The sequence below is a fragment of the Heterocephalus glaber genome, unplaced genomic scaffold (assembly GCF_053883595.1).
Source record: "Heterocephalus glaber isolate CG9 unplaced genomic scaffold, H.glaber_assembly_v1.0 deba00001733, whole genome shotgun sequence".
In the NCBI taxonomy this organism is placed as follows: Eukaryota; Metazoa; Chordata; class Mammalia; order Rodentia; family Bathyergidae; genus Heterocephalus; species Heterocephalus glaber.
The window spans coordinates 12,588,067-12,613,244 of NW_028258444.1; the positions used below are offsets into that span (position 1 = coordinate 12,588,067).

The following is a 25,178-nucleotide window of genomic DNA, read 5'->3' on the forward strand; positions in this document are numbered from 1 at the left end:
CTAAACCTGTAGTTCCCACAGATAAGTGCAGAGTAAATGATTAACTCCTTCCTTCCACTTGCTCAGGCAAAAACAAAAACAAAAAACCCACAGAATAATCCATAACCCTCTTATTCTCAACTCTCTCCTGCACTTTTCTATCAGCTTAACTGTTGATATATAGTCAGTATCTGACCATTTCTCACTCTCCTGGTATCTACTACCCTAATTGAAAACCTCACCATTTCTCAGCCCAACTATTACAGTATCCTCCTAGTCTCCTTGCTTCGGCCCATGTTCCGCTAGTCCTTTCTCCATATAACAGTCTGAGAAGTCTCTTTAAACTGTAGAACAATTATGTCACACCTCTGCTCCAAACCCTATAGTGGTCTCCAATGATGAAGTCATAGGCGAAGTCTTTATGGTGGATTGCAGTGTCCTAAATGTACAGCCGGATCTATCATGAACCTAAAAAAGCTTAAACTTCTGGTTTCTCATTTCCAAAGTCCCTCTATAAGGCCTTGGAAAAAACTTTAGAAATGCTGCATTCATAATTTTCTATTATTTTTAAGAGAGCTACCTCAAACTGTTTAATTAGGCCCTGAGGGATGATAAATCAGATTATCCCAATTTGCTAGGTGGTATAAAAATTTTAGAGTATCACGGCACTGAAGAAATAACTTGACTGAAAACTCTAGGCATTTTTGTAGTAAGAATACTGCTACTTTGCTCTCTTTTACCTCAAAGTCTTATTTTACTTACAAGTATTTCAGTTCCCTATGCACTTTTTCAATCTCTAAACACAAACAAAGCTGACATGTCAATCCATTACTGTCAGAAACATCCAGTTTATTCTGCATAGCTTATAAATTGTTAACATTTCCTTTCGCAGTGCTCTGACACCCCAAAACAATATTTCTAACAATCACCCACCTTGCGTTGCATTTCGGTTTTCCCTCCTCAGTATCCATCCATCTAACTTCTCACACAAGTCCATGGATACCTGTCCTTATCCATTATTAGTCCATGGCAAGGTGCATTGACCTGACCCCATCAGCAGGGTGCAACTGGCTGAGTAAAGCACTGCCTCCAACAGCAGACTGGGAAAGACATACTCAGGCCAAACAAAATAATAAAAACCTATCAGAAGACCCTTGTTTGTACCAGTCAAGAACAGGACTCACAATACCTGCTGGACCAATACTGAAATAAAGTCCAAATCCCTTAATAAGGCTTATATAGACCTTTCTGAGCTTTTTCCTGCTTGCTTACTTCCACAGTACTGAGTCATCTTGCCATCAATTGCTATCCCACATTTTTTCTTAATAATTAACTCCCTTTAGTTCCATAAAAGGTTCAAGCACTGTCTCATTTCCAGATGTTTGCACACACTATTGCTTCCATACAAAATACCTCCTACTCTCTCCCTTATCCTAATTCCTACTCATCTTCTTGGTCTCAGATAATAAATTATTTTCTAAAGTAAGCATTCTCTGGCCTCCACATCTGAACTGGGTGTTTCTCTTCAGCCGACTCAAAGCATCTTCTCTACGGACCTCATCTTACACACTTGCCTATGAACAGAAAAGTTACTTCTGTACTAGCAAGTCCTCAACTACTTACCCAGGAGTTACTATATGTAAAACACTGGGCTGGTTGCAATGAAGAATGTGAAAAATGAAGTGTAACCTTTTATTTTAAGGAGCATAAAAACAGAATGCTAAAGTCAATAGGTGAAATAATAAAGGCAAATAACAAGCCTTTATTTTTTACAAGTTTTGAAACAATGTAAGGTAGTATTAATTATCTATACTAAGCTGTGAGATATTCTATAGCCAGAGATTCTAAAATTCAAAATCTTAATCTTGTAAAATCATGACAGATACTAAAGAGAACAAATAAGATAGTGCTGTAATTATAAAACAATTGAACAGCAATCTTCAGTAAAGAATCTATAATAAACCACCGTTATGAAAAGAACTAAACGGTAATGATCTCACTCACATTTTATTTTTTATAAATGAAGAACACCCTCATACTTAAATACTCATATTCAGAGCAAAGAGATTTGCTTTAAATTTGAAGAAACATAATATATCTCTACGGAAGAAAAGATTTTAAGTTAAAATATTCTAAAGGATACATGACAGTGTAAAACAAGATAAAGAAAATGCAAAGTAGAAGACATGAAGAGAGAACATTGTTATAAGAAAGGATAAATAGAAGCATATTCAGTTCTAGCAAGCAAGAATTACATTGCTGTCAATGTGAAACTTATAAAAATTGTACAAAGTTGCAAAATGACAAAAAAAAACCCTCTGTAATACAAATTTCAAAACAAGTAGCCCAGTCCATCTAAGTAATGATAGAAAACTTCTTAATGGAAGTAGAATGAAAAACAGGTGCAGATTATATTTCAGAGAAGTCTCAGAGAAGCCAATCGTCTCAGTTCCTCCTCAACAACAGATTTGATGAATATATGGACCAGACAAGTTGATACGGAGCAGAAGAAAACGTCAGAATTCTACCAACGAGAATGGTTTACTTTACAAACACTTAGAGAAAATCAAATCTCAACAGAAATATAAAAAAGGATTACATTCAAGATAATAGCATAGCTTGCTCTTTGATTAGGTGTTATGACTAAGATATCTTCTCTTATACCTCAATATTCATAATCTTCTCCTATTCATTTCCAGGTCAGCACAGAAAAAATATAGGAGAAAAACCCTGCCTTCAAAACTAGAAAAGTGTAAATAAATTATTATGTCTACTGTCAAACACTAACATATTATAAAGTACATGATCCTAAAACAAAGAAGGAAAGACTTTTTTAAACTTGTTAAATTAATTCTCCAGAATAGCTGGGTAATCCTTCCTGGAAAACATTATAATTCCTGCAGATAAAATGTAAAGAGATTTACAATCACCTTCCATGTTACATATTTTCACAATGCACTGCATCAGACTTCATAAGCATTGGTTTCCAGCTTAGTTCTCTTTCTCATTTGTTCATTTCAAATAATTTACCATTTTGGGGAATCATCAACCTCATTACAGTTAAAACTAGATCAGCAAAGACATCATGAACAAAAACTACAAAGTTCTAGGAAACCGCCACAGATAAAATCATGGCAACACAAAGTAAGCATCATATATGGCGGATTGAGTCTTTTCTTAGGAATGTATTACTAAATATATTTTCATTTCATTATTACAGCATACAGAGCACACAACTGGCGAAAAAAGGTTAGCTAATAAGATAATCCCTCTACACATGGACCCAATATACATGCCACGTCTAGGTTTTCCCCAGACAAAACATCTGGAAGGCTGAATATGCCTCACAGCCTTACACAAAGGATCAAGAAAATATGGCTAGGAAAAAAAAAGAAAGAGGGTGTATGTCCATGAAGTAGTTCTTTTCCAAAAGAATCATAATGCTTACTAGGACAAATTTTACCATTTAGGATGTTCTGCTTGTCTGGAACAAAATTAACCTAAGAATGTGAGTATTATAATAAGACTGAAGAAAGCTACTTAAGAAAATAAACTATTTTCATATTCTATAGAATAATGCTTGACAAACAAAACAAAAGAGAGGCCTGGATGGCTGAAGTAAATGGTTTGTTGTTCAAATATAAATAAATCTTTTCTAGCTAGTAAGGTAGGATTATATTTAAAAAGTATACCTGCTAAGCTTCCATTATGGCATGTGCTTTGTTTAAGCAGAAACTTGAGCCCTAAAAGAAAAACAAGGCTTCCTTGCTAAGATGTGGCTACAGAAGGAAGAAACAGGGAGAGGCTTCTGGTTTAGACACCACTGGAACAAAAGAAATGGACAGACATCAGGCAGGTTGTAGGACTGAGATTAATCTTAAAACAGGAGTTAAAACTTTTAAAAATGATTATTTAAATTAGGAGATAAAATTAGGAAAATAGAAAAAATAAATTGGGTAAAAACTTACAAAAAATAGTATAACATGGTGGCCAAGAAGGCACTTTAGAAAATGCTTCTTAGAAGATGGGGGTAAAATCAGTGAGGAAAAAAGAAAAAAGAAGAACCAAGAATAGAAGCAAAGTACTTCCAAGAAGCCAAAGAAACAGGTAACATTTCAATTAGAAGTTGATTGGTAGTGTGAAATGGTCCCCAACATTATCAGTAAGATGGGTAGAGAACTGTTGTTTTTGGTAAGTAGAAGATTATAGGTAACTTTTGAGAGAGTAGATTTGGTAAAAGGAGGGGCAGGAGAATGAGATCTCCTTAGTCATCTTTTTATATATGCAGAAGCTTGAGCTGACCCCTGAAAACACCATTGAGAAAACATTAATTCAGAATGTAGGCTATGGTCACGACAATGTTTATGATCCTCTGTCCCTAAATGAATTAATGACACCTTCTTCTCTATCCATAAATTTATAAAATATTATAAATGGCAGTGACTTCAAGAATCCTCAAGAGGTTACAAACTGGTGTTGAGCAATCCACATTCAGTTGTTATTTTAAAAAATCTTGATTTCTTTTAACTTCTCTATAAAATACAGAAGATCTGGCAATATTGGCCCCACATTCCCAAAGTGCTTTTTCCAAAAAGTGTATGTAGTCCAGTCCCCGTGGACATGCAATGTCCTAATGGCAATTCACTTTACTCATTTCCAGTAACTGCCTCGTCCCAATAACTAACTTGCTTATAAACCCCAAAATTTAGTTAATTTAAAAAGCACATAGAACAGATCTGGGTGTATTCAGGATGGTATGGCCATTTGCAGCAACATGGATGGAATGTAGCCTAGTTACGTTAAGTGAAATAAGGCACAGGAATACACGGTCACACGCTGTCCCTCACATGTGGAAGCTGAAAGGTTGATCTCACAGAGGTAGAAGTAAAATGGAAGCTACTGGAACCTCAGAAAGTTGTGGGGAGGGTAATGGAAAGAGGATGGATAAAGAGTACAGTGGTGTGCTGAGATAGGAGGAATAATTTCTAATGTTGCATAGCACAATGGACTAAATATTTCAAAATAGCTACTAGGATTTTGAGTGTTCTCAATAAAGAGAAATAATAAATGTCTAATGTGATAGATATGACAATTACCCTGATCTGATCATTATACACTAGATATATGTAATAAAATGTCACAATGTACCCTATAAATATGCATAATTATTACATCAACTAAAAATAAAAATGTATTTTTAAAAGCTTTTTAAAGGAAACAGTAAATCTATTAACTATTCATTACCTAGTCTGAATAAGACAGAAAAGTGCAGGTCTCAAAGCCAGTTAGTAATAGGGTGGGAACTCAAACTCTGTCCTCAACTTGAAGCTTTCTAAATGAACTGTGGCCTCTGCTGACACTAAAATCAACTGCATTTTCTTTAGATAGAGGCTAATTAAGTTGTTATCTTCAAAGGAAATAATCTGTAGTTAAATCTATTTTTTTGAAAAAGCAGTTCCCATGCATTCACAGAAATATGCAAATACATAAAAATCTTTAAAGTTTCATCGAAGTTGAGAAAAACTTAAGATTATCTTCAATTTACTTCTCAATACATATTTTGCTTGTTTAAACTTAAACCCCTTGTTAACAAGATGGCTTTTTAAAGAAAAATTTTCAGCCTCCCTGCCTTTAGTTTCTTCTAATTCAAATCTAAAATTATCTTTTTAAAAAATACCCATGCCAACTGAATAACATGCTATTTTTATTAATAAAAAAAGGTAAATCGCATGATGTCTCTGCTTTAAAATGTCCTTGTTTCCCAATGCCTATTGCATGTCCAGCGAAGTCATTATGTCCTGAAAGCCCTCTCAGCTGGCCTCTGTCCCCTGCAGCCTCCCAGGACTTCCCAGCCTTCTGCTTTACTCTCCTGAATTGGTTCAGGGTTACTCTCCTCCACACACAGCAGGATTCCGAAGATGCAGCTCTTACATTCCCTCTTGCCTATAATCCCTGCTCTAAGCATAAAATATATTTTATAATATTAAAAACTAAATAAATTTAGAAAAACCCAAGAAAAGCACAGAAATTTTAAACTGGCAAATATCATAAAATTAATTCTAAGACATTTCACTTTCACTCACATCCAGTCATCAGTTTTATTCCTCTACCAAAGCACTGTGTTCCTAACTTACAACAGTGAGATGAGAAGGGCCAAGGGAAAACAGGCTCATGAGGTCTTCTGAGCCACCCTTGGAGGAGGAACAGCAGCAGAACTACATAACAGAATTGGGAAACTTCTTTCATTCTTGGCAATCTTTTCAGGATCTTTCCTTTGAGTCTTATTTGTTTTGTTTTGTTTTGTTTTGGTGGGGGGGGCAGGAGTTGTTTCATGTTTGTTCTTATTTGTTTGCTTCACTATTTCCACTAGATTTTATTTAGAATATATCTGATATCTGAGAGCCTGGTGTCCACAATTTGGCTACCAAATTGAGGCACACAGTGAACTCTGACCTTGGAAATAATATAATCTAATCCATCAAAGCTAAAGCTACTATGAACTGAAACATGTTAAGGTCATAAATAAAACCATCCATAGAAATAAGAAAAAAATAAGTCACTTCTCTTTTTGCATTTAATCATGTTGGTTCACGTTGGCCCACCTATGTGAAGGGTTCTCCTGAAGGTGCAGTGATTAGAACATACAAGAGCCCGCAAGTATTTCTGAACAATGTGTGAACTGAGAAGGAAAAAATACCTTGGGTAACATTTCACTAATTATATTCATAACTTTCACTTTTACTAACAAAATGATGATTAGTGGCTAATTTTTAGGCCATTAATTGATGGCCTTGTGATTAAAAATGTATATGTTAATCACACCTAAAAATGGAAGGATTAAATTAATGAAAAGAATGGACACTACTTTTTACATTTTGATAAATAAATACTGTAGAAAAAAAGTATATTGTGGGGAAAACTATAATTCCATAGTTGTGTTTTGTTTTTTAGTTGTAGTTTTTATAATAAATCTTTAGTATAAATATTTTTTAAGCAAAAGAACCTGGCTTTTAGTGAACCATTTTCTTGCTGATAATGAACACTGGTCATGAATGCAAAACCTTGCACATCATTATGTGAAACATTTATGCATTCAGAATGTCTACTTGGCGGTTTTCTTCTTAAGAAGCTAAACAACTCATTAAACAAGCTGCTCTTGAATGGGAGATCAGAACAAGCATAAGCTGCCTTCTGTAGAGTTCTGTTGTGAAGCTGTACCCATTTATGTTTTCTTTGAAGCCATAAAAATGAAACCCTTATGCTCATATTAAAAGCATAAGAAAGACATCTATTATGTCAATAGATTTAAAACAGGGCCTTAGACACAGTGAGAACCACTCCACACTGGCACTCTTATAACAGCAAAGGTTAAGAAGTACATTCCCAGGGAAAACTTTCAAAGCCTTACATATCATTATATCCAAAAACAGATGGCATCACAGTGTTTGGAACTATAGTTTATGGACACCTACAATCTCAAATAAATCCTTTCTAATCCTACTCTTTTGTCTAGGTTTTATACTTTGATGATGATTACAGGTAGCTTTTCTCTACTATATTACTGTATGTCATTCTGTGAAGAATGAAGATCCATGTACAAAGATGGACGCAATTCTTAATAAAAAGAACTTTTATACAATGTACAACCAAAATATTTTACTAGTAACAGTTTATCCCTTTAGAAATCCATCATTCCTAGGTTCCAATCTAGGAAACTCTAGTAGTCTGAGTTTTGGAGAAGAAAACATGAAAAACCTACTTCTCTCAAATGTTGTTGCAACTACAAAACTGACAAACACCACTTTTTAAAGTGATGTGGAGTTATCTACATCTATGTTTACACCCTGGAGAAACTCTCAAACACAGGAGATGAGTACAAGCACTCACAGCAGCATTGTTTATAATATCCAAAATTGCAAACAACCCTAAGTTCTGCAGAAAAATGGACATGGGAACTGCAATATACTCAGACAATGAAAATGAATGAACTACTGGTATATACATCAAAATAGATGAAACTCAGAAACAATGCTGAACAAAAGGGATAAGTCATAAAAAGCTATGTACACCTTATTTCCATTTATATCAAGTTAAAATCATGTAAAATTGAGCAATATAATACTGTTACTTAGGTCCAGTTGTAAATCCCCAGCCCTTTTAATCTAAAATTATACTGAGAAAAACTAAATCATATGAGTTGTGATGAACAGATTAAAGTAAAAATCTTCCATGATTATCTGTTGTAAATCCTATACATTGGCTAACTTTTTAAATTTAAATTTAGTTTACTACTAAAAAATACCTATAGACATTAATTTCTAGTGGATTCTTGTAGGTCAAAAGTTGTTTAAAATATCATATACTTCAAAATTTAAGATAGTCTATATGTTATATATAAAATCTAAAACTGTTGACCTCATAAAAGTAGAGAGTAGAAAGGTGGTTATTAGGAACTAGTCGGGGAGAAATACAGAGATGTTGGTCAAAAGATGTAAAATTTCAACAAGGTGGGAAGTGAGTTCCTTGGTCAAGAAACCTATACAACCCAGTGACTATAGGTAATAACAATGTACTGTATTCTTGAAAATTTCTGAGTAAATTTTAAGTGTTTTCACATCATAAAAGATATGAGATAATTTGTGTTAATTAATTTGACTTAGCCATTTCCTAATGTCACATATTTCAAAACAGCACATTGCACATGATAAATACATATTTATCAAATATGTATTTAAATATGCCAATTAAAAACAAATTAATTAAAAGTAAATATTTACAGGAAACATAAAGTCTAACCTACAAAATGATTTGAATAGTACCACAATCTAATTAAAGAGTTTTACTTCATAGTTTACCTGAAACTGCACAAGGCCTGTGAGGCTGTAGAAAAGAGTTACTCTTTAGTTCCTGTCTGTATATGAGATGTGGCTTGTTGTGGTCATCTTCCTGTTCACGCCCATCTGCCCTCATGATAGGTTCTAAGAAATATTCTCCATCATGTGTTTTAAATGTTCCCATCTGAAAAAAAAAAAAAAGTAAATGAAAGTTAGTTTTTTCCCAACAATCACTAGGATCATATGGTACCACAGGTTAAAATAGGCATACAGGGCAGGGAAGTAGCTCAGTGGTACAGCACTTGCCTATCATGCTTTAGGACCTGGGATCGATCCACAGAACAGCAAAATATTAAATAAAATTAAATTAAATGAGTGCACAGAAGTAAAAGAGGAAAGCCTGTTTACTAATTCTCATCAACTGAACATTAAGTTTCCTTTCCATGCCTCATTCTTCTGTCTCCACTCTTATGGAGATTAGACAATATGCTTATAGGCAGAGTTGAGAGGTATTCCAGATTACAGATAATAACATAAGGACCTCAAAAGGGAAAAGAAATCTAGAGTAGTCTATAAATAATCAACCTTGTTTGTTTTGGTCTACATAAGGTTACAGTGTGATACGAGGCTTTAAAAAGTAGGATGGGGTGAGATTGAAGATTCTGAATGTGGAATTTGGAATTTGTCTATCAGTGATAAGCAGCCACAGCAGAGTGATTACAAAGAATCCATCACTTCTGAACCCCAGAATCCAACACCAAACTTGCTAGTTGACATCTCCGTTTACAGAACATACCCAACCCTAACAAGTCTAAAGCCAAACATGGTATTTCTAGTCCCAGCCTGCTATTTTTGAAATGCTCTCTACTTCAGTAAATGGCCACAGTATTTTCATCCGTTGAGACCATAAAACCCATGTGAAAAATGAAGTTGGGCTCTTTCACCTTTCCTTCACATTGAATCTACCTATAAATTGATGCCTCAACCTTCAAAATATAACCAAAATCAGGCCGGGGATGTAGCTCAGTGGTGCCATGCCTGCCAGACAAGCGCAAGGTCCTAAGTTCAATTCCCGGTTTAAAAAAAAAAATTAAGTGACTACCTCCAAATTTTTACTACCATGTCTATGATCAAATAGAACATTCTTTCTTCTAAACATCAAATGCCTTTCATAATCTAATGTCCATACAAGAGCCACAATAATTCCTTTCAAGAGAGGAGGTCGGCAGAGGGAAAGGAGAATTAAAAATAATGAAAATGTATTATGTCCATGTACAAATTCCCCATGATGAATGTAGTCATTATGTACTGAAAATATGCACTAATAAACATTTTAAAAGAATCTAAGAAAGAGAAGCCTGAATCATGCAGTTATGCTGGAAAAAACAAAAATAAAACTAATGGCTATCCATGTTATTCAATAAAATCGAAGGTCCTTACAATATTTTTCGATTTTTCGTGTGTTCGGCCACCCCTCTGCACCACCTTATCCCTCCAACCACACACTGCCAAGAGTTCTACTTCTATCTTAGATCATCTTGGAGCTCTACACCTGGTGTCTTTGTTATTCCTAAACATGATAAGCACACTACATCTCAGGCCCTGTGCCCTGAGTACAATATTCTGCTCCAAGAGTTTCTCCCTGATGCCCCCCTGTTTCACTTGTTTGAGTACTCTGCTTAACATCAACCACCCTACATAAAATAGCACCCAACTTCCTACCTTTATTTCCTTTCTCTTGTTTCACTTTTCTTCACAGCACTTATCACTATTTGATATAATTTTATGTTTGTTACTTGTTTGATACTAGCTACTAAAATATAAGCTTCGTAACAGCAGGGCTTTGCCAATATTCTTCTCTACATGCTTGCCACATACCAGACAATACATGAGTATATATCAAATGTGGATCATTGAAACTGTAAATGTAAATGTGTGAAATGTAATCTAGTAAGACTGTATATTATGGATGGAAGAAAACAAACACTAACATCTGTAAGATAAAAGTATATAATCCAGAACAGAGCTAACAAAACCTGAATTATGGGAATGGTGATATCTAAGCAGTGGAAACAGAAAGGCTACAACATATCAGTGTCTGAGGGGAGCAGAAAAAGAGACACTAAGAAGGATAACTTATATTAGAGATAATTTTCTGGAAAGATAATTTCCCAAGAAGAATCCAGAAATATTAGAAATCCAAACAGATCTCTTCCTCCAAGAAATACAAAAAAAAAAAAAAAAAATGCCAGTTACATCACAAAAAAATCCTGACCTTGATTTCACAGAGGAATTCCATGAAACCTTCAAAGAGCAGATAATTCCATTGTCTTTAAACTGTTCCAAAATATAAAAACTAAAAAAAATTCTAAATTATTTCTATGAAACTAGGGTGAACTCACAGCAAAATCTAAGAAAGACAACAACAAGAACAAATACAGGCCAAGCTTATATATAAATATCCAGATAAAAGTATGACATTTTATTAGAAAAAAATCCAGCAACACATGAAAAGAGTAGTACATGACTAGGTAGATTTTACCATAAGAGTGTAAGTACTGTTCAGTATTAGTAATCTGTTAATATAATTTATTATAATCATTTATAAAATAAAATCATATGGCTGCTGATAAAATTTAATAAATATCCTTGATTTTTTTAAATCAGTAAAGCAGAAATAGATGAACACTTCTTGAACATGATAAACTATGTTATAACTAAAAGGAGAGCATTGTACATAGTGCAGACATTCCCATTTCACAAAGATGCTCTGTACTAGACAACAGAGCTAAATAAAAGAGATAAAAACATAAAAAATTAGAAAGGACACAAAACTGTCATCTTTCTACACTACACCAGTATATGCCTTAAAATAATAAAATTAACTGAAAACTATAAACATTAAACGAATTCAGTGAGCCAAATACATACAGGCATCAATAGATTTCATATATGCAAAAACAACAATTATATTATGGTAGAAACAATCCCATTTTTAAGAGAATAATGAATAACCAGGAATAAAACCAATAATAAATTTGTGAAAGCTCCTTAATGTTAGTGCCTCACTAGAGAAATAAAAAAGGACACAGACAAATTTGCAATATCCCTAATTAATAAAATTTCCCAAATGTATTCATAAATATAACAAGATCCCAATTTGGGGGAAAAAACACTAACAGATTTTTTATATTCAGACTATATTTGAGAAAATAAATAAAAGTAGTAAAGATAATTATGAGGGAACAAGGTGAGACTAGGACTACAAGATTTAAAACATTATAAAGTCACATTATAAAGTCACTCTAACACCTGAAAGGACAAACAGAGTAATAAATTGAATAGAAAAGCAAGTAATAAATCCTTCATGATACAGGATTTCCTATTGTATATGGACACATCTCAAATCAATAGCAAAGACAGAAAACATAATAAACAGAATTGCAACCAGTTCACAGACATCTAGAAAAGGTAAAGATCCATCCAAAGTAAATACCAAAGGATCAATGATGTACACTTTCTCAATAAAACCCTAAAAGCACCAAAACATAATTTGAGAACATTCTTTTATAAGTTTGGAAAAGAAAAGATAATTTTAACCATAACACATTAAAAAATGTCCACAATAAAATAAAGTTTCTACTCGGTATAAACACATACTATAGCAAGTCAAAATATAAATGATAATCAGAATATTGAATATTCACAATTCAGATGACCAGCAAAGGGATTGTGTCTCTAAAGAAGAATTCTTTCTCTAAAATACTATTTAAACTCTAAAAGGTATACTTAAATTCTCAAAGTTCATAAAAAATACTAGCATTCAAAGGAAAAAATGAGGAAAGAATGTTAATAGACATTTCATCCCCTCCCCCAAAAGCAGGAAGAATGTTAAACTTTTCTCAGGATAAAGAGAAATTAACACTGAACTAAGAAACCATTTTCACCTATGGGCCTGGGAAAAACTTAGAAGTTGTACAACCTACTCTAAATGTATGTCTGTGGAAAAATAGCCACTTTCATATATAACTATTGAAAGTATAAATTAGTATAATCATTGTCTGAACCAATTTGGCAATATCTATCACAATTATCAATTCATTTTCCCTTTGATGCAATAATTCCCTTTCTGAAAATTTATCCTACAAACCCTACACATTTGCATATATGTAAAATAACATATTTACAAAATTATTGCCTACAGCATTGCTTTGAGTAGCAAAATACTGAAACTAATTCAAAATTGCATTGATAGAATCTGTTTACATATATTATGCAAACAGGCACACAATAGATTTCTTGTGGTTAACACAAACAAGAGTAAATATTCTATACTGTATATGGAAAAAAAACTTCAATGCACATTATTAAGCCCCCCCCCAAAAAACCCTAAAAAGCAGGATGTGTATCTCACTATGATTTGTGTATTGAAGGAAGAAAATCAAAAACTAAATATTTCCATTTGCCTGGTTACTTAGTAGTAAAGAAAATCTAGAAGGATTCATTAGAAACAAATCAGGTGGAAATAGAATACAAAGAAGGCTGCAGAATGAACCAGGTAAGATACCCTTCTTGCCTCAGATACTTCATATACACTGTTTCCACTGACCAAAATATTTGCTTATTTACCACTCTTCACCTCATCCCTCCATTATATCATGTTCAGTTTGGCCAACTCTATCTTACCCTTTAAGCTTAAATAGAAATTACTCAGAAAGTTTTCCCTTGAACAGGCATCTAAGGAAACCACATATATACCCCTCCTCCTGAAAATACATCACATCTGCCAGATTTCCTCAGTACATTTTATCATATGTTGTATTTATATATTTGTTTCCTATTTATGACTACACGAGGTAATCAAAAGATACAGTGAAGGTTTAAATTTTAAAAACTTATTTCAGTAAAGAAACGCTGACAAGAATGCTGGTATAAAAAGTTTGAAGTGAGGGGCAGTATTTTGAACATTTTGAGGGGGATTAATGGCAATGTGTCTTTCACTATATTAAATTTTTAAATTTAAACATCCATCGTATTTTATGTTCAACCCTCATTGATCAAACATTTACAGCACTTATCAAATACAAACATTATGGTGTGTTTTCATCCACCTTATTCACCAGATCTGGCACCATAAGGTTTCTGGCTCTTCCCCAAAGTCAAGTGAGTATGAAAGGTAAATATTTTTAATTGATTCAGGACATCAAGGCAGCCACAGTAGCATAACTAAAGTCAAAAAAAGAGGATTTCCAGAACTGCTTCAGAAAGTAGAAAGTATAATGTGTTAAGTGTGTGCAAAGCAAGGGGGAATATTTTCAGGGGAATCAATAGCAATGTGTCTATTACAGTAATAGAATTTTTAAATTTAAAAATCCACTGTATTTTTTGAACACACTTCATATTCTCCCCCTACTGAACAGGAGGCTCATCTAGGTAAGGCAATTCCATTGCTTACTGGAATATTTTAAGAGATAGCAGACATGGTACACAACATTGTTTGACCCTAAAAAGCTATTTCTTACCTTTTTACACTAGACCTATGCTAAGCAGAGGTGGAACATAAGTTTGGAAACATAGACTAGAACTTGAATATGGAGATTCTTTTTTTTTTTTCCGCAGTACTGGGGATCAAACTCAGGACCTTGCACTTGCCAGGCAGGCACAGTGCCACTGCGCTACATCCCCGGCCCTGGAGATTCTTACATGCAGGAACTTTATCAATCAGAGGAGTTCATAAACTTGAGTAAAAAAAATTACATCTTCATTTTCATTAACCTATAATTGAAATTTAGCATTTCTTTTAACCATGAATGTGGGCAATATATCCCAGTGATGTTGTCAGTGGAAAGCACAGATATTTTCATCACAGGAAAATGTATGAGATTTCTCAGAATATTGTTTGTGTTCATCAATGCTTCAAAGTTAAAATTAGGTCTACCACACCTCTTAATATTTTATATGCTAATAAAGAAAAAATATATAAAGGAAAAATGTTTAATTTCTTGATGTCTGCATTTCAATATAACTGGTTTATTTTATTTTAGGGATATTAAAACATTATTTGAGAAGGGCTTCACTGGTGAATTACTGAAGGGTTTGAACAAAAGTGGAGAAGAGAGGAGAATCAAAGCAATAAGGTTAAAAGATTAAATAATATAATTGTACAGCTAAGGGAAGACCACTGAAGAGAATGCTTTGGCCATCCAGGTATGAAATAATAAGTACTTTTATTCTATTGATCTGTCCAGAGAGTGGAAAGAACCTTCAAATGTTGAACTAATAAAGACAGATCCCTCCCTAGTCAGGTGACACTAAATCATTCAGGGTAGGCATTTATAATAATATTAACAGCTAATTCCAAAATAGGGATCAGTCATCATTCATTTCTATATGTTCATTCCATATAATTCAACCTAATTCTTTTAAGTTCTATTATTTTCTGCACTTTGCAGAGGAAAAAGTGAAGAGCAAAGAAGTTGAATATTTTTCCAAGTTTCATACCTAGTAAATGACAAGACAAAGATGTGAACCCAAAAAGCCCTGCTTCCAAATTCAGGCCTTAACTCACTACACCATACTAGTGACCAATACGAATTTTCATAAACTCTGTAAATAGTCAAAACAAATTTTCTTGTATACCTCTTACAGGCCAGAGACAGTTTTGGAGCTAAAGGTATATATGACAATTGCACTCAAAGAATTTATATTTATATGGGAAAAAGGTAGCCAATAAATAAAAATATAGTAGGTCGTGTGCCAGTAAGTAGACAAACTAAAAAAGGCAAGGAGACAGAAAATCACAGGAGGGGAGGGTATGGAGGCACTGTAGGAGGAATAGATAGGCTGGTGTTGGAATAATGGGAATTTGCCACGCAAAAGTCTAGGGTAGCATTGTGAAGGGGCTGAAAGGCCCAGAGATAAGAACAGGTAGACACGTTCAAGTGACAGAGAGAAGAGAGAGGTTGAAGCTGTGCCAACTAGGAGACTGGAAGTAGAAGATGTGATCAGACAGGCAGAGGCTGGTTACACCAATTATGCCTGACATTGAAAAGAATTCATCACCCTCTGAATATATAAACAAATATTAACCTGCATTTAAAGCTTTGCACAGTTCCACTTAGAAAAACACAATTCTGTGAAGAGCCAATTCAGAAGTGAATTATTAAAATACAAATAATATCAAAAGCATAGTTTTAGTGAATGACACTTCATTTCTATTTTTTAATTATAAATATCTTAAAATCATTCAGGAATAGCTACAATTACTTTAAATTTCATTATAAACAATAATATATTTAGTAGTCATTTTAATAGAATTATCACTTAATGATATTTAAATAATTATGACAATTGCAGGCATAAAGTTCTCTTTACTACAATTACTTGATCATAATTACTAGTTCAACATCTTTCCTATTTTTACAATTCCAACATCTAAAACTTCCTGAAATATAGCAGACACTCAATATATATCTGTAAAAATTAACATTTTTGTTTTCATATACTGTTCAATAATTATTTGATTATTCTTTCTGAACATTCTTTTTCCTCCACAGTACCAGGGACAGAACTGAAGGCTGCTCTACCATTGGCCTACATCTCCAGCCCTTATTTTCCATTTTGAGATAGGTCTCCCTAAGTTGCTTAAGAGGGCCTCAAATATGCATAGTCTCCCCAGGCATGTGCCCCCTGCCTTTGTCTTCTGAACATTCTAAATTTATGATAATATTGAGGCTTGCCTGAGATATACTTACATGACAAGTCTCTCTATGCTGAAAAGTAAAACTTTTAGCATTCTTAGGTAAGGAGCTAATACATTAGGATTATACATTGTTAAATGGTTTTAAAATTAATGAAATTCCATCAGATAACCGACTACAAGGCACTGAAATAAAAAGCAAAGCTATAAATATTAGGAATTTAATCTATTTCTTTTTCAAGTGATCTATCTCCTAACACATTGCACTAATGCTACCAATGTGTAATTTCCAAACAGAACAGCAAATTGCTTAGTCTTGATACATATCAAAACTCCAGCATCCCTTGGCTTCCCAGAAAACTAATTTCAACTATATTTATAAGAAGTACCAAAGACATTGTTCTTGAAATCTGAGTACATGTATCTAAGGAAAATCCCTTTCTGACTTTTAAGAAAGCCTGCTGAAGAGGGGAAATGTGATAGCATCTTGGAAAAAGATACAAATAGACACGAGATGGCTTCTCACTTAGCTAAATGCAGCTACAAAACTGCTGTGAATAACACTAGTTTTCACAAGCAATACTGAAAATATTCATACCTATGAAATTTTTTCATACTCCTCTTGAGTGCCTGACTCTGGGGTACTTTTATTTTTTTTTTTAACTGAGTGGGGTACTTTTATTTTACTGTTCCAAGAAAACTGCACATGGGTCCAATCTGTGCTTCCATCTGAAAAGTGAATGTAGTTCTGCTTAGAGCCTATCAGTACCTCCTTTTAAGATGTGCTAGAAGACTCTAGCTTGCTAAGGATAGTGCTCATACAACAAAAAAGGCTTTTTCTTAAAAAAAAAAATCTATGTTTTAAAATACCAAATTCAAGAAAAAATGGCAAATAATTTATTTTTAAAGGAGATTTCCCTTTTATAATTTAAAGACTTAGGAGTATTTTTATTCCCATCAAGTTTTCTATACTCCATCCTATTGCAGGAGACTTCCGATTAAAATAATAAAATTATACAGATTTTTGCCTAATGGTGCCTAAGGAAGCACTCCATTTTTTTTTAACTTGGAAAGGAACCTGTTAAGGAATTTGAGGACTTAGCAAAACAGGTGGTTCATAGAATTATATTTAGATCACTCCATATTTTTAGCAACCTGACTATCTGAAGATGAGCCCTGCAATTCTATTCATAAGAAATGCTAATCATATTCTCCAGACAGTTTCTTTCAATGAGTATTAAAAGTTGTAAAACTAGTTTTCACTTGGGCAGGGGGTTCCCAGTTACTTAGACTCATGATAATTTATTTGCCAAGGTGTTTTGAAAGGCAATAATGATTATACAACTGGTTCCAATTTATTTCCATAGGTCAAAATTTTTATGTTTAGAGCATTTTTACACAAATATTTTTCCACAAATATTTTTCCAAAATGTTCTTATTTAGTATCGGCATTCATCCACCTATTCTTTAAAAATACATGGGAAGCACATGTATTATTGCTACAACTAATAATATACTCTCAGATTTCACTACAGGGAAAAAACAACAAGTGTAAAATACAAACCTCTTGGATTCTTTTCCCAAAGCATTTACAGTTACCACAGTAAGCATTAGTGACTGGAGAATAACATTTGAAAATAAGGTACTGTTGAATTGATAACTAAAATATTTATTTTTTCAATCTTTACTTCTAAATTATACCCTAAGAATATTTATAAGAATGTATAGGTTCAAGTCCTCTGCAGTAGGGGAAACTTGGCTAAGCTACTTCTTATCTCTGTGCCTCAGTTCCACTATCTGAAAAATGAAATTGAAAGAATTTTATCTAGCCAATTTCCTACTATAAGGTGTGCTAAAATGATGTTCATAATAGGAGCTCAATGACTGTCTTACAGTTGAACACACTTTGAAATAAGATGAAAAAAAGCAGATGTGATAGCCACTTTTTTTTACCATAAGCGGAGTGCAAATGTCATATCATAAAAGATGGCGAGGACTCAGGTTCATTTTTATTTTCAGACACTCTATTGAATGCAGACAGTTCCTCAATGTAACACCATTGGTCACACCTGGGAAGTAGAGTATTACACAAAACACTCACTGAATAAATGAATGAATCAATGATTTTTTTTAAAAAGTAAGAATTGGCTCCAGAAGAAAAAGCAGAAAATTCATGGTAAAATTGTTTTGTTTTTTGTTTTTGTTTTGTTTTTGTTGATGTTGTTTTGTTTTTTTCAAGATAAGTCTTTCTTCCTTCTCTTCTGACAGCATTATTTTTTGGCTTTTTTTTTTTTTTTTTTTGCAGTACATAATGATTACATTTCCCATGGAGAGTTTGTACATGTACACAACACATCTTAGCTCTTTTTTTTTGTCCCCTTCCCTTCCTTTTCCTCCCTGTTCCCACGAATTTTCTTCTCCCCATTTGCAAAAGTTCTTGTTTCCATTTCCCTTTACCTTCTCCATTCTGTTGCACAACTCCAGATCTCCAATACACAAGTCAAAGGAGACAATGAAAGGAAATGTACGTCTAATACCATACATAAAGAAACTCAGCTTTCACCAAGCCAGGGCCCATCTGGATCAAGAAAATGATAATAATTTTTAAGAAGATGCTGAACACATCTAACCAAGATTTATGTACGTAGCCAGAGGGCTTAAATCCAGATAGTATGTCCCAGCAATCTCAATAACGAAGAATAAATTCTGTAATATTTATCTTTCTGGTAGGCACTGGGGTATTTTTTAAATCAAATGAACTGATGAGTAAAGTAAACAGAAACAGCTATGTTCTTATGAGGTTTGTGTAGTAGTCCTCAGGAGACCCTCTCCCAACCTCTCACTAAAATGAGACATAAAACTTGAAATTATTATAACAATGAGAAACTCAGACAATGACAAAGAAATCATTAAAAACCATTTTGTAGGTGTATAACAGAAACGTATTCATAATAACATTGTAAAAAATATTATAAAGCAGTATTATTTTAAAACAAAGACGAAGAAAATATATTATCTAAGGGAAACACGTTTTTAATGACAGGCCATCTGTAGCATATATTTTCCTAGTTTATAATTTTTAATTATTTTGACATGACATTTTTCAATTATTATTTTTTAAAATCTATCCTTTTTCTGTACTTTTCTCTGTCTAAAGATTATAACATATTGTCATTCTCTTCTATTTTTTCAATAGAGCTAGAGTTTTCTTTGTTTTATCAGTAAGGTGGGAATCTATCATGTTCATGTAACAGACTCTTGGTGTTCACAGTTTTAACCTAAATTAATACCCTCCTGCCAGCACAGTGAGTCTCCACAATTCCTCCCCATAGAGTGTGGCTCAGTGACTACCAGGCATCTCCCCCTCTTCTTCCTACAGGAAGTTAAGGTTAAGGTAGTGGTTTTGCAGGACATGCTGTCTAATGGGTTTGGAGAGGTGCAAATAATTTGTTTTTCTAATTCATATGTTGCCAAGCCACAGAGATCTCCATCTGGACTTCAGGGAGAACATTATGCATTACCCAGAGATCCTGGACTTTGAGTTGAAGAAAATTTCCCTGTGAACACTTGCAAACAAGATGAGTATGTCTGATATGTAAGAAGAGAAGAGCAGATGTCTATTTGGTAAACTAATTGTTAGTCTATAGGACAGATTGTTAATTATCACCAATATCTATGTTCTTCTCTTCCTCCCAGGAATATCCCTGCTCCTCATTTTCCAGCCCTTCTGCATCTCAGTAAAGCAAGGAAACTAGTTCTTATCGGTAGAAGATACATAGAAATGGCTGTGTACCCTTTGGGCTGAAACAGTCAAGAGCAGGTATGCCTTCTCCATGTTCTTATTATGATAATACATCACTTACCTAGTTTATAAATGTATTTTTACTGTTCCAGTTGGAAAAACATTATAACCAATACATAACAGTGGTTGCTAGGTAATAAACAACTGTTAAACATTTATTAAAAACAAAGAACAATATGTTAAGAATTATTATGAATTACATAGCTTAACTATATTTTATAGAAAATGGTAGTAACAATAAGCAAAACAAAAATAAAGTCACCAGGGTATGATGGAAGCCCATATGAATAAACTAATAAATGGGATACAATTAGCTTAGGCACCATCTGAAAAGATTTGATCAATACAAAAAATTTAAAATATGTCCAAATATTTCAACTAAAGTTGCAAAAATAACCTTCCTGCATTGAATGACTAATGTGAAGAAGAGCAAGGTAAATATTTGACACATATGAAGGTTGCTTTAGCTTATTCACTATACAGGTATTGAGCATTTCTATATGCTATATTAGATTTCTAAAATGAATGATGATAATCTCTTCCTTCAAAATCTAAAAATGAGAGAGAAATGTAGACAAATAACTTAAATTTACTATATAATTAAAGTATATTTACATTAAAAGCCAAGTGGTAGGACAAAGACCTGGTCAACTCTGCCCATAGACAATCAGGTAAAAGAGGAAAATGGCTCAGGAGGGAGAGGAAGGAGTTTGAGAAAAAAGACATTCTAGGCAGAGAAAAGAGCAAATATAAATTTAAACAATTATGAAGATTAAATTAAATTAGAGACAGAATCAAACAAATGTTTGCTAATAATTATTACTTTCTTGCTCCGTGCCACCTCTATAATTGCCTTTCTTGGTTAATTACCACAAGATCACTCAGTCATTAAGCCAAGGTTGACAAAATCATTTTGGTCACCCTCTCTTGTGGTCCAAAACTCTAGTAGATCACCCACACCATTGTTCCTCCTCAGCACTTTTGACTGGTAACTCTTTGTTGCAGGTCATTTTGTGCCTGCTCAGACACCAGTGTGCTACCCGCAATGCCCTTACTGGCTGTGACAACCAAAAATGTTTCCAGACATTGCAAATGTTCTCTAGGGAACGAAACTGCCTCCAGTTGAGAATCACTGGCCTATCTTCAGACACTCATTCTTCCTCCCTACTACAACTATACTTGTCAGTGGCCTCTCAGTGACTCATTCCTTCTCTAAAGCCTGCAGACCTGCATGAGAACAGAGGTGCCTCATAATACAGGGGACTCTCTTTCCATAGAAATTCAAGCCCTTACAACATAGCAGTGCTTTTCAGGCCCTTAACTATCAGATTCCAAACTAACCTTCAACCTTCACCGCCAAATTTGCCCTACTTCTTGGCATCCCTCAAAGGTCCAATTGCAAAGCCTTGCCCCAGCACTTCTCTTAATCACTCTTTTCTTAGTGACTCATTCCTCAAAGTGTTCATAGCCCTTTTTGTATACTTTTATAACAGACTCAACAAACTTCACCTTCATGAAATATTTATGTCCATGGTGTCATTGTGTGGTGTTCCTGAGCATGTTGAGCATAACTGGCCAAGGATACTTTGAAACTCATCATAGAGTGTGCAGCTTTCCCATATTTCCCAAGAGCTTTTCCCAATCAGCAACTAAATGTGGCAAGTACACTGAGGAAGACCTTGTTTGGGAAGGCAGGAGATTCTTCTCCCTGTCATGCCTAGCTCAAGGAAAGATTTGCTGAACCTTGCTTGGACTGCCTCATCCTCTCTCTTCACCTATTTCAGACTTACATGGCTTCTCCCAGCTTTCTCCTTAGTTCCTCTAACACAGGTACTTTCCCTAAACAAAAACCTCATCTTCACAGTTGCTTATTAAAGAACCTGGACTAATATACACCAGAATGTTAAAAGTAGAGGGATAGGAAATTCTCCCTGCTGTTATTTGACTGAGTACTTAAGTGAATACATGAGTAACTAAAATTATTATTTGTTTCTCAAACAATAACAGCAGCAGCAGCAGCAGAAAAAAAGAATACAGAGTGGCATGTGTAATAACTGGAGAATATATTAGCTCTGGGAAAATACAAACTTTAGAAAATGATACAACTAAATTTTTTCCAGAATATACAAAAACCAGTATAGACACTATTGATAGATTCCATATTTTTATTTCCTGTCTGAACAAGAATTTTGTAGAGTAGCTCAATAATTGGTCATCGGAGAACAGTAGTGCTTGACAGGTTGCTGAATGGCTCCTATGAGAAATTTCAAAAAAGTACATTCAGCTACAGCAAGCTACTCTATGAGAATATGGTATATGCCAGATGCAATGTCTGATTTTACGACATCTGGGAACTGTTGCCTTTAACCAAGAATACTGCACTGCTTTAAATCCCACCTAGAAATAGTGAAATTAACTGTCTAGATGTCCAAGTTATTTCCCGAGGGTCTCTAGAAAAGGGAAGCCACTGGGCAATATAAGAAGAGGCCTACCCGGGGATGAAGGGTTGTCAGGAACAGCCCGTGACAAATCTGTGCAGAGCATGCTGACGTGTACATGCCAATCATACTTCAGCTTACTAAATAAACATTGACCCCCTACTTTGGCAAGGGCATTTATCAATGTTATAAGAAAACAGATGAGTTGAAAATAATGATAGAAAGGTCTTGTAACTATACATTATTTGTCAGTCTATCAATGAATTAACAACAAAGAGTTTTTATTAGGCAGTAATCCACTCACAGATAATTTTATGATCCAGATCAAGTCTCATATCTCCTAAGGATTCTGGAAATATATAAACAAATATCTGTTCAGAAATGTTTGAATTGTGGGATAAATACTTATAGAAAGGAAAAACTATGGAGAAGGAAAGACTAGCAAAGCAAGCGTATACACATGTTAAACAAAGAAAATTTCTGGCAGACTCTTAGCCCCTTCTGGTTCTTGTGCTCCAAACACTTAGGAAGAAAACTAAACAATACTAGTCATGCTTCAGTGATTTAGTGCAAGAGAAAAACATGTAAATACCAAGATTTCTAAAAGTAGAAAAAATTAATGATAGAAAAATTGAAAGAAAACATTACCTCATTTATTTTGGGCTCATTCAACACTAATAAATAAATGGAATTAATATAAATGTTGACATTAATTTGAACAAACAGTTATTCAGAGATAACACTTCAAAATATGGTTTTTCTCTTTTTTATTTTTATCAGTATGTGTTTTCAGTACATAATGATTACATTCATTGTAGGGTGTTGGCACGTGTACATAACACATCTTAATTCTTTATTTATCCCCTTCCTCTCCATTCCTTCCCCCTCCATCTCTTGGATCCTCTTCCCCTTTGCAAAAGATTTTTCATTTCCTTCTAAAAGTTCATTCCTCACCAGCCAACAAACAAGGAAAAGACAGATGCTACATCAATGGGAAGATAGTAAGGTGAAAGATCAACTAACCAAGAGACAGAAGGGAAGAAAAGATTTAAAAAAGGCAAGGGAAACAGATGTGATAATGTCTCTACTGCAAATTAAAAATCCCAGGATCAGAAGGCATATTACATGGTTTAAATGGACTGCCAAGAGAAGTGCTTCAGCATGTTGACTATGTGCAGCTCAAGGAAGAGATTCTCTGAAAGAGTTCTCCAAACAGCCAGACACTAAATGTGTAGAAGACTTTATCCAAGCGAAGAACTGAGTACCTAATGACTTTCAAATCCTATAGGTTTCAGGACCTTAGAGAGCTCTGTAAGATCAAGAGCATCACTAAGCCAGCTTACCTGTGGAAGGTGTGGCACCAGTTGCAAAGTGACCTTGTATCTGAGGGCTGAACAATGAATCAGCAAGACAAGAAATCAAACTGGTGTGAGTCAGAACTCAGAGAGATGTGCAGCACTAGTCAAAGCCCAGGAGGGAATTAGTTACCAATAAGACCAGTGAGCTTTGACGAGCAAGGAGAATAAAGGCCAGTTCTCCAGCCCAATATTCAATTGCTGGTGCCAGAAAGGTACAACGGACTATGGCACAAAAGGACATCACCAGTGACCTGAAGAACTGGATGGTACAATTTCCTCACCTTTCTCCAAAACAAATCAAGACAAAAAGCCTCAGAACATTTTACAGTTCCTGTATGGTCGACTGTCGTCAATGGTCAATGTATGCTTTAATCCAGCAATGTATAAAACAACATATATTAGCAGAAAAAAATGAGATCATGCATTCATTTCAATATACTCAGGAAAAGCATTTAATAAAATGTAATATCCATTCACGATCAGAAGCAAAACTGAAACAAAGCAAGTAACTAGAAGAGTAGATCCTAAGTGAATAACACTAACTCCAAAAATCCTTCAGCAAATAATGTTTAATGGATCAAAAGTGGTCAAAGCCAGATTGTTATAGTCAAGTACACAGGTGACAAAGTTAGAAGGCAAATAATACCAAGGCTTGAAGGTTGACATTATTGAGCTCCCAGGCTTTATATTAGCATTTATCTGCAAACAACTCAGCTAGTTCAGGCTTTGGGTACCACAATCTTACCCAGATATAAACACTAAAGACCGATTTGAGACTAAAGAGATGAGTCTGATGTATGGACAAATGGATTCTAAGTCCTGCCATGGGTCCAGCTCTTTGATGAAACCATTAATCTAAAGAAAATTAATGTTAGAGTTGCGGTACAAATAAAAATATATAATCATAAATAAGTAGCGAATATCTGGTTTAGTTCTAATATCAAAAATAAGAAAAATCAAGGACATATCACTAAGTTCATTAGTAATTCAGACACTGTTGGTTATGGTCATACAACTAAAAAACATTTAGATCTTAGTATGTCTAGCTATTTGCTTTATTAACAGAGA

The 25,178-nt window shown here is 34.2% G+C and overlaps 1 protein-coding gene across 5 annotated transcripts in view; it reads right to left on the reverse strand.

Annotated features, from left to right (window-relative positions):
- Adamts20 (ADAM metallopeptidase with thrombospondin type 1 motif 20) overlaps nucleotides 1–25,178 on the reverse strand; it is a 205,625-nt gene that overhangs the window by 176,145 nt on the left and 4,302 nt on the right. For all 5 annotated transcript variants that reach the window (XR_002388903.2, XM_021243106.2, XM_021243105.2 and 2 more), the window contains exon 3: nucleotides 8,835–8,997. Coding sequence is in view for 4 of the 5 variants with exons in the window: in XM_021243106.2 (XP_021098765.1) it covers nucleotides 8,835–8,997 (163 nt within the window). In the remaining variant the exon portion in view is untranslated. The remainder of the gene's footprint in view (nucleotides 1–8,834; nucleotides 8,998–25,178) is intronic.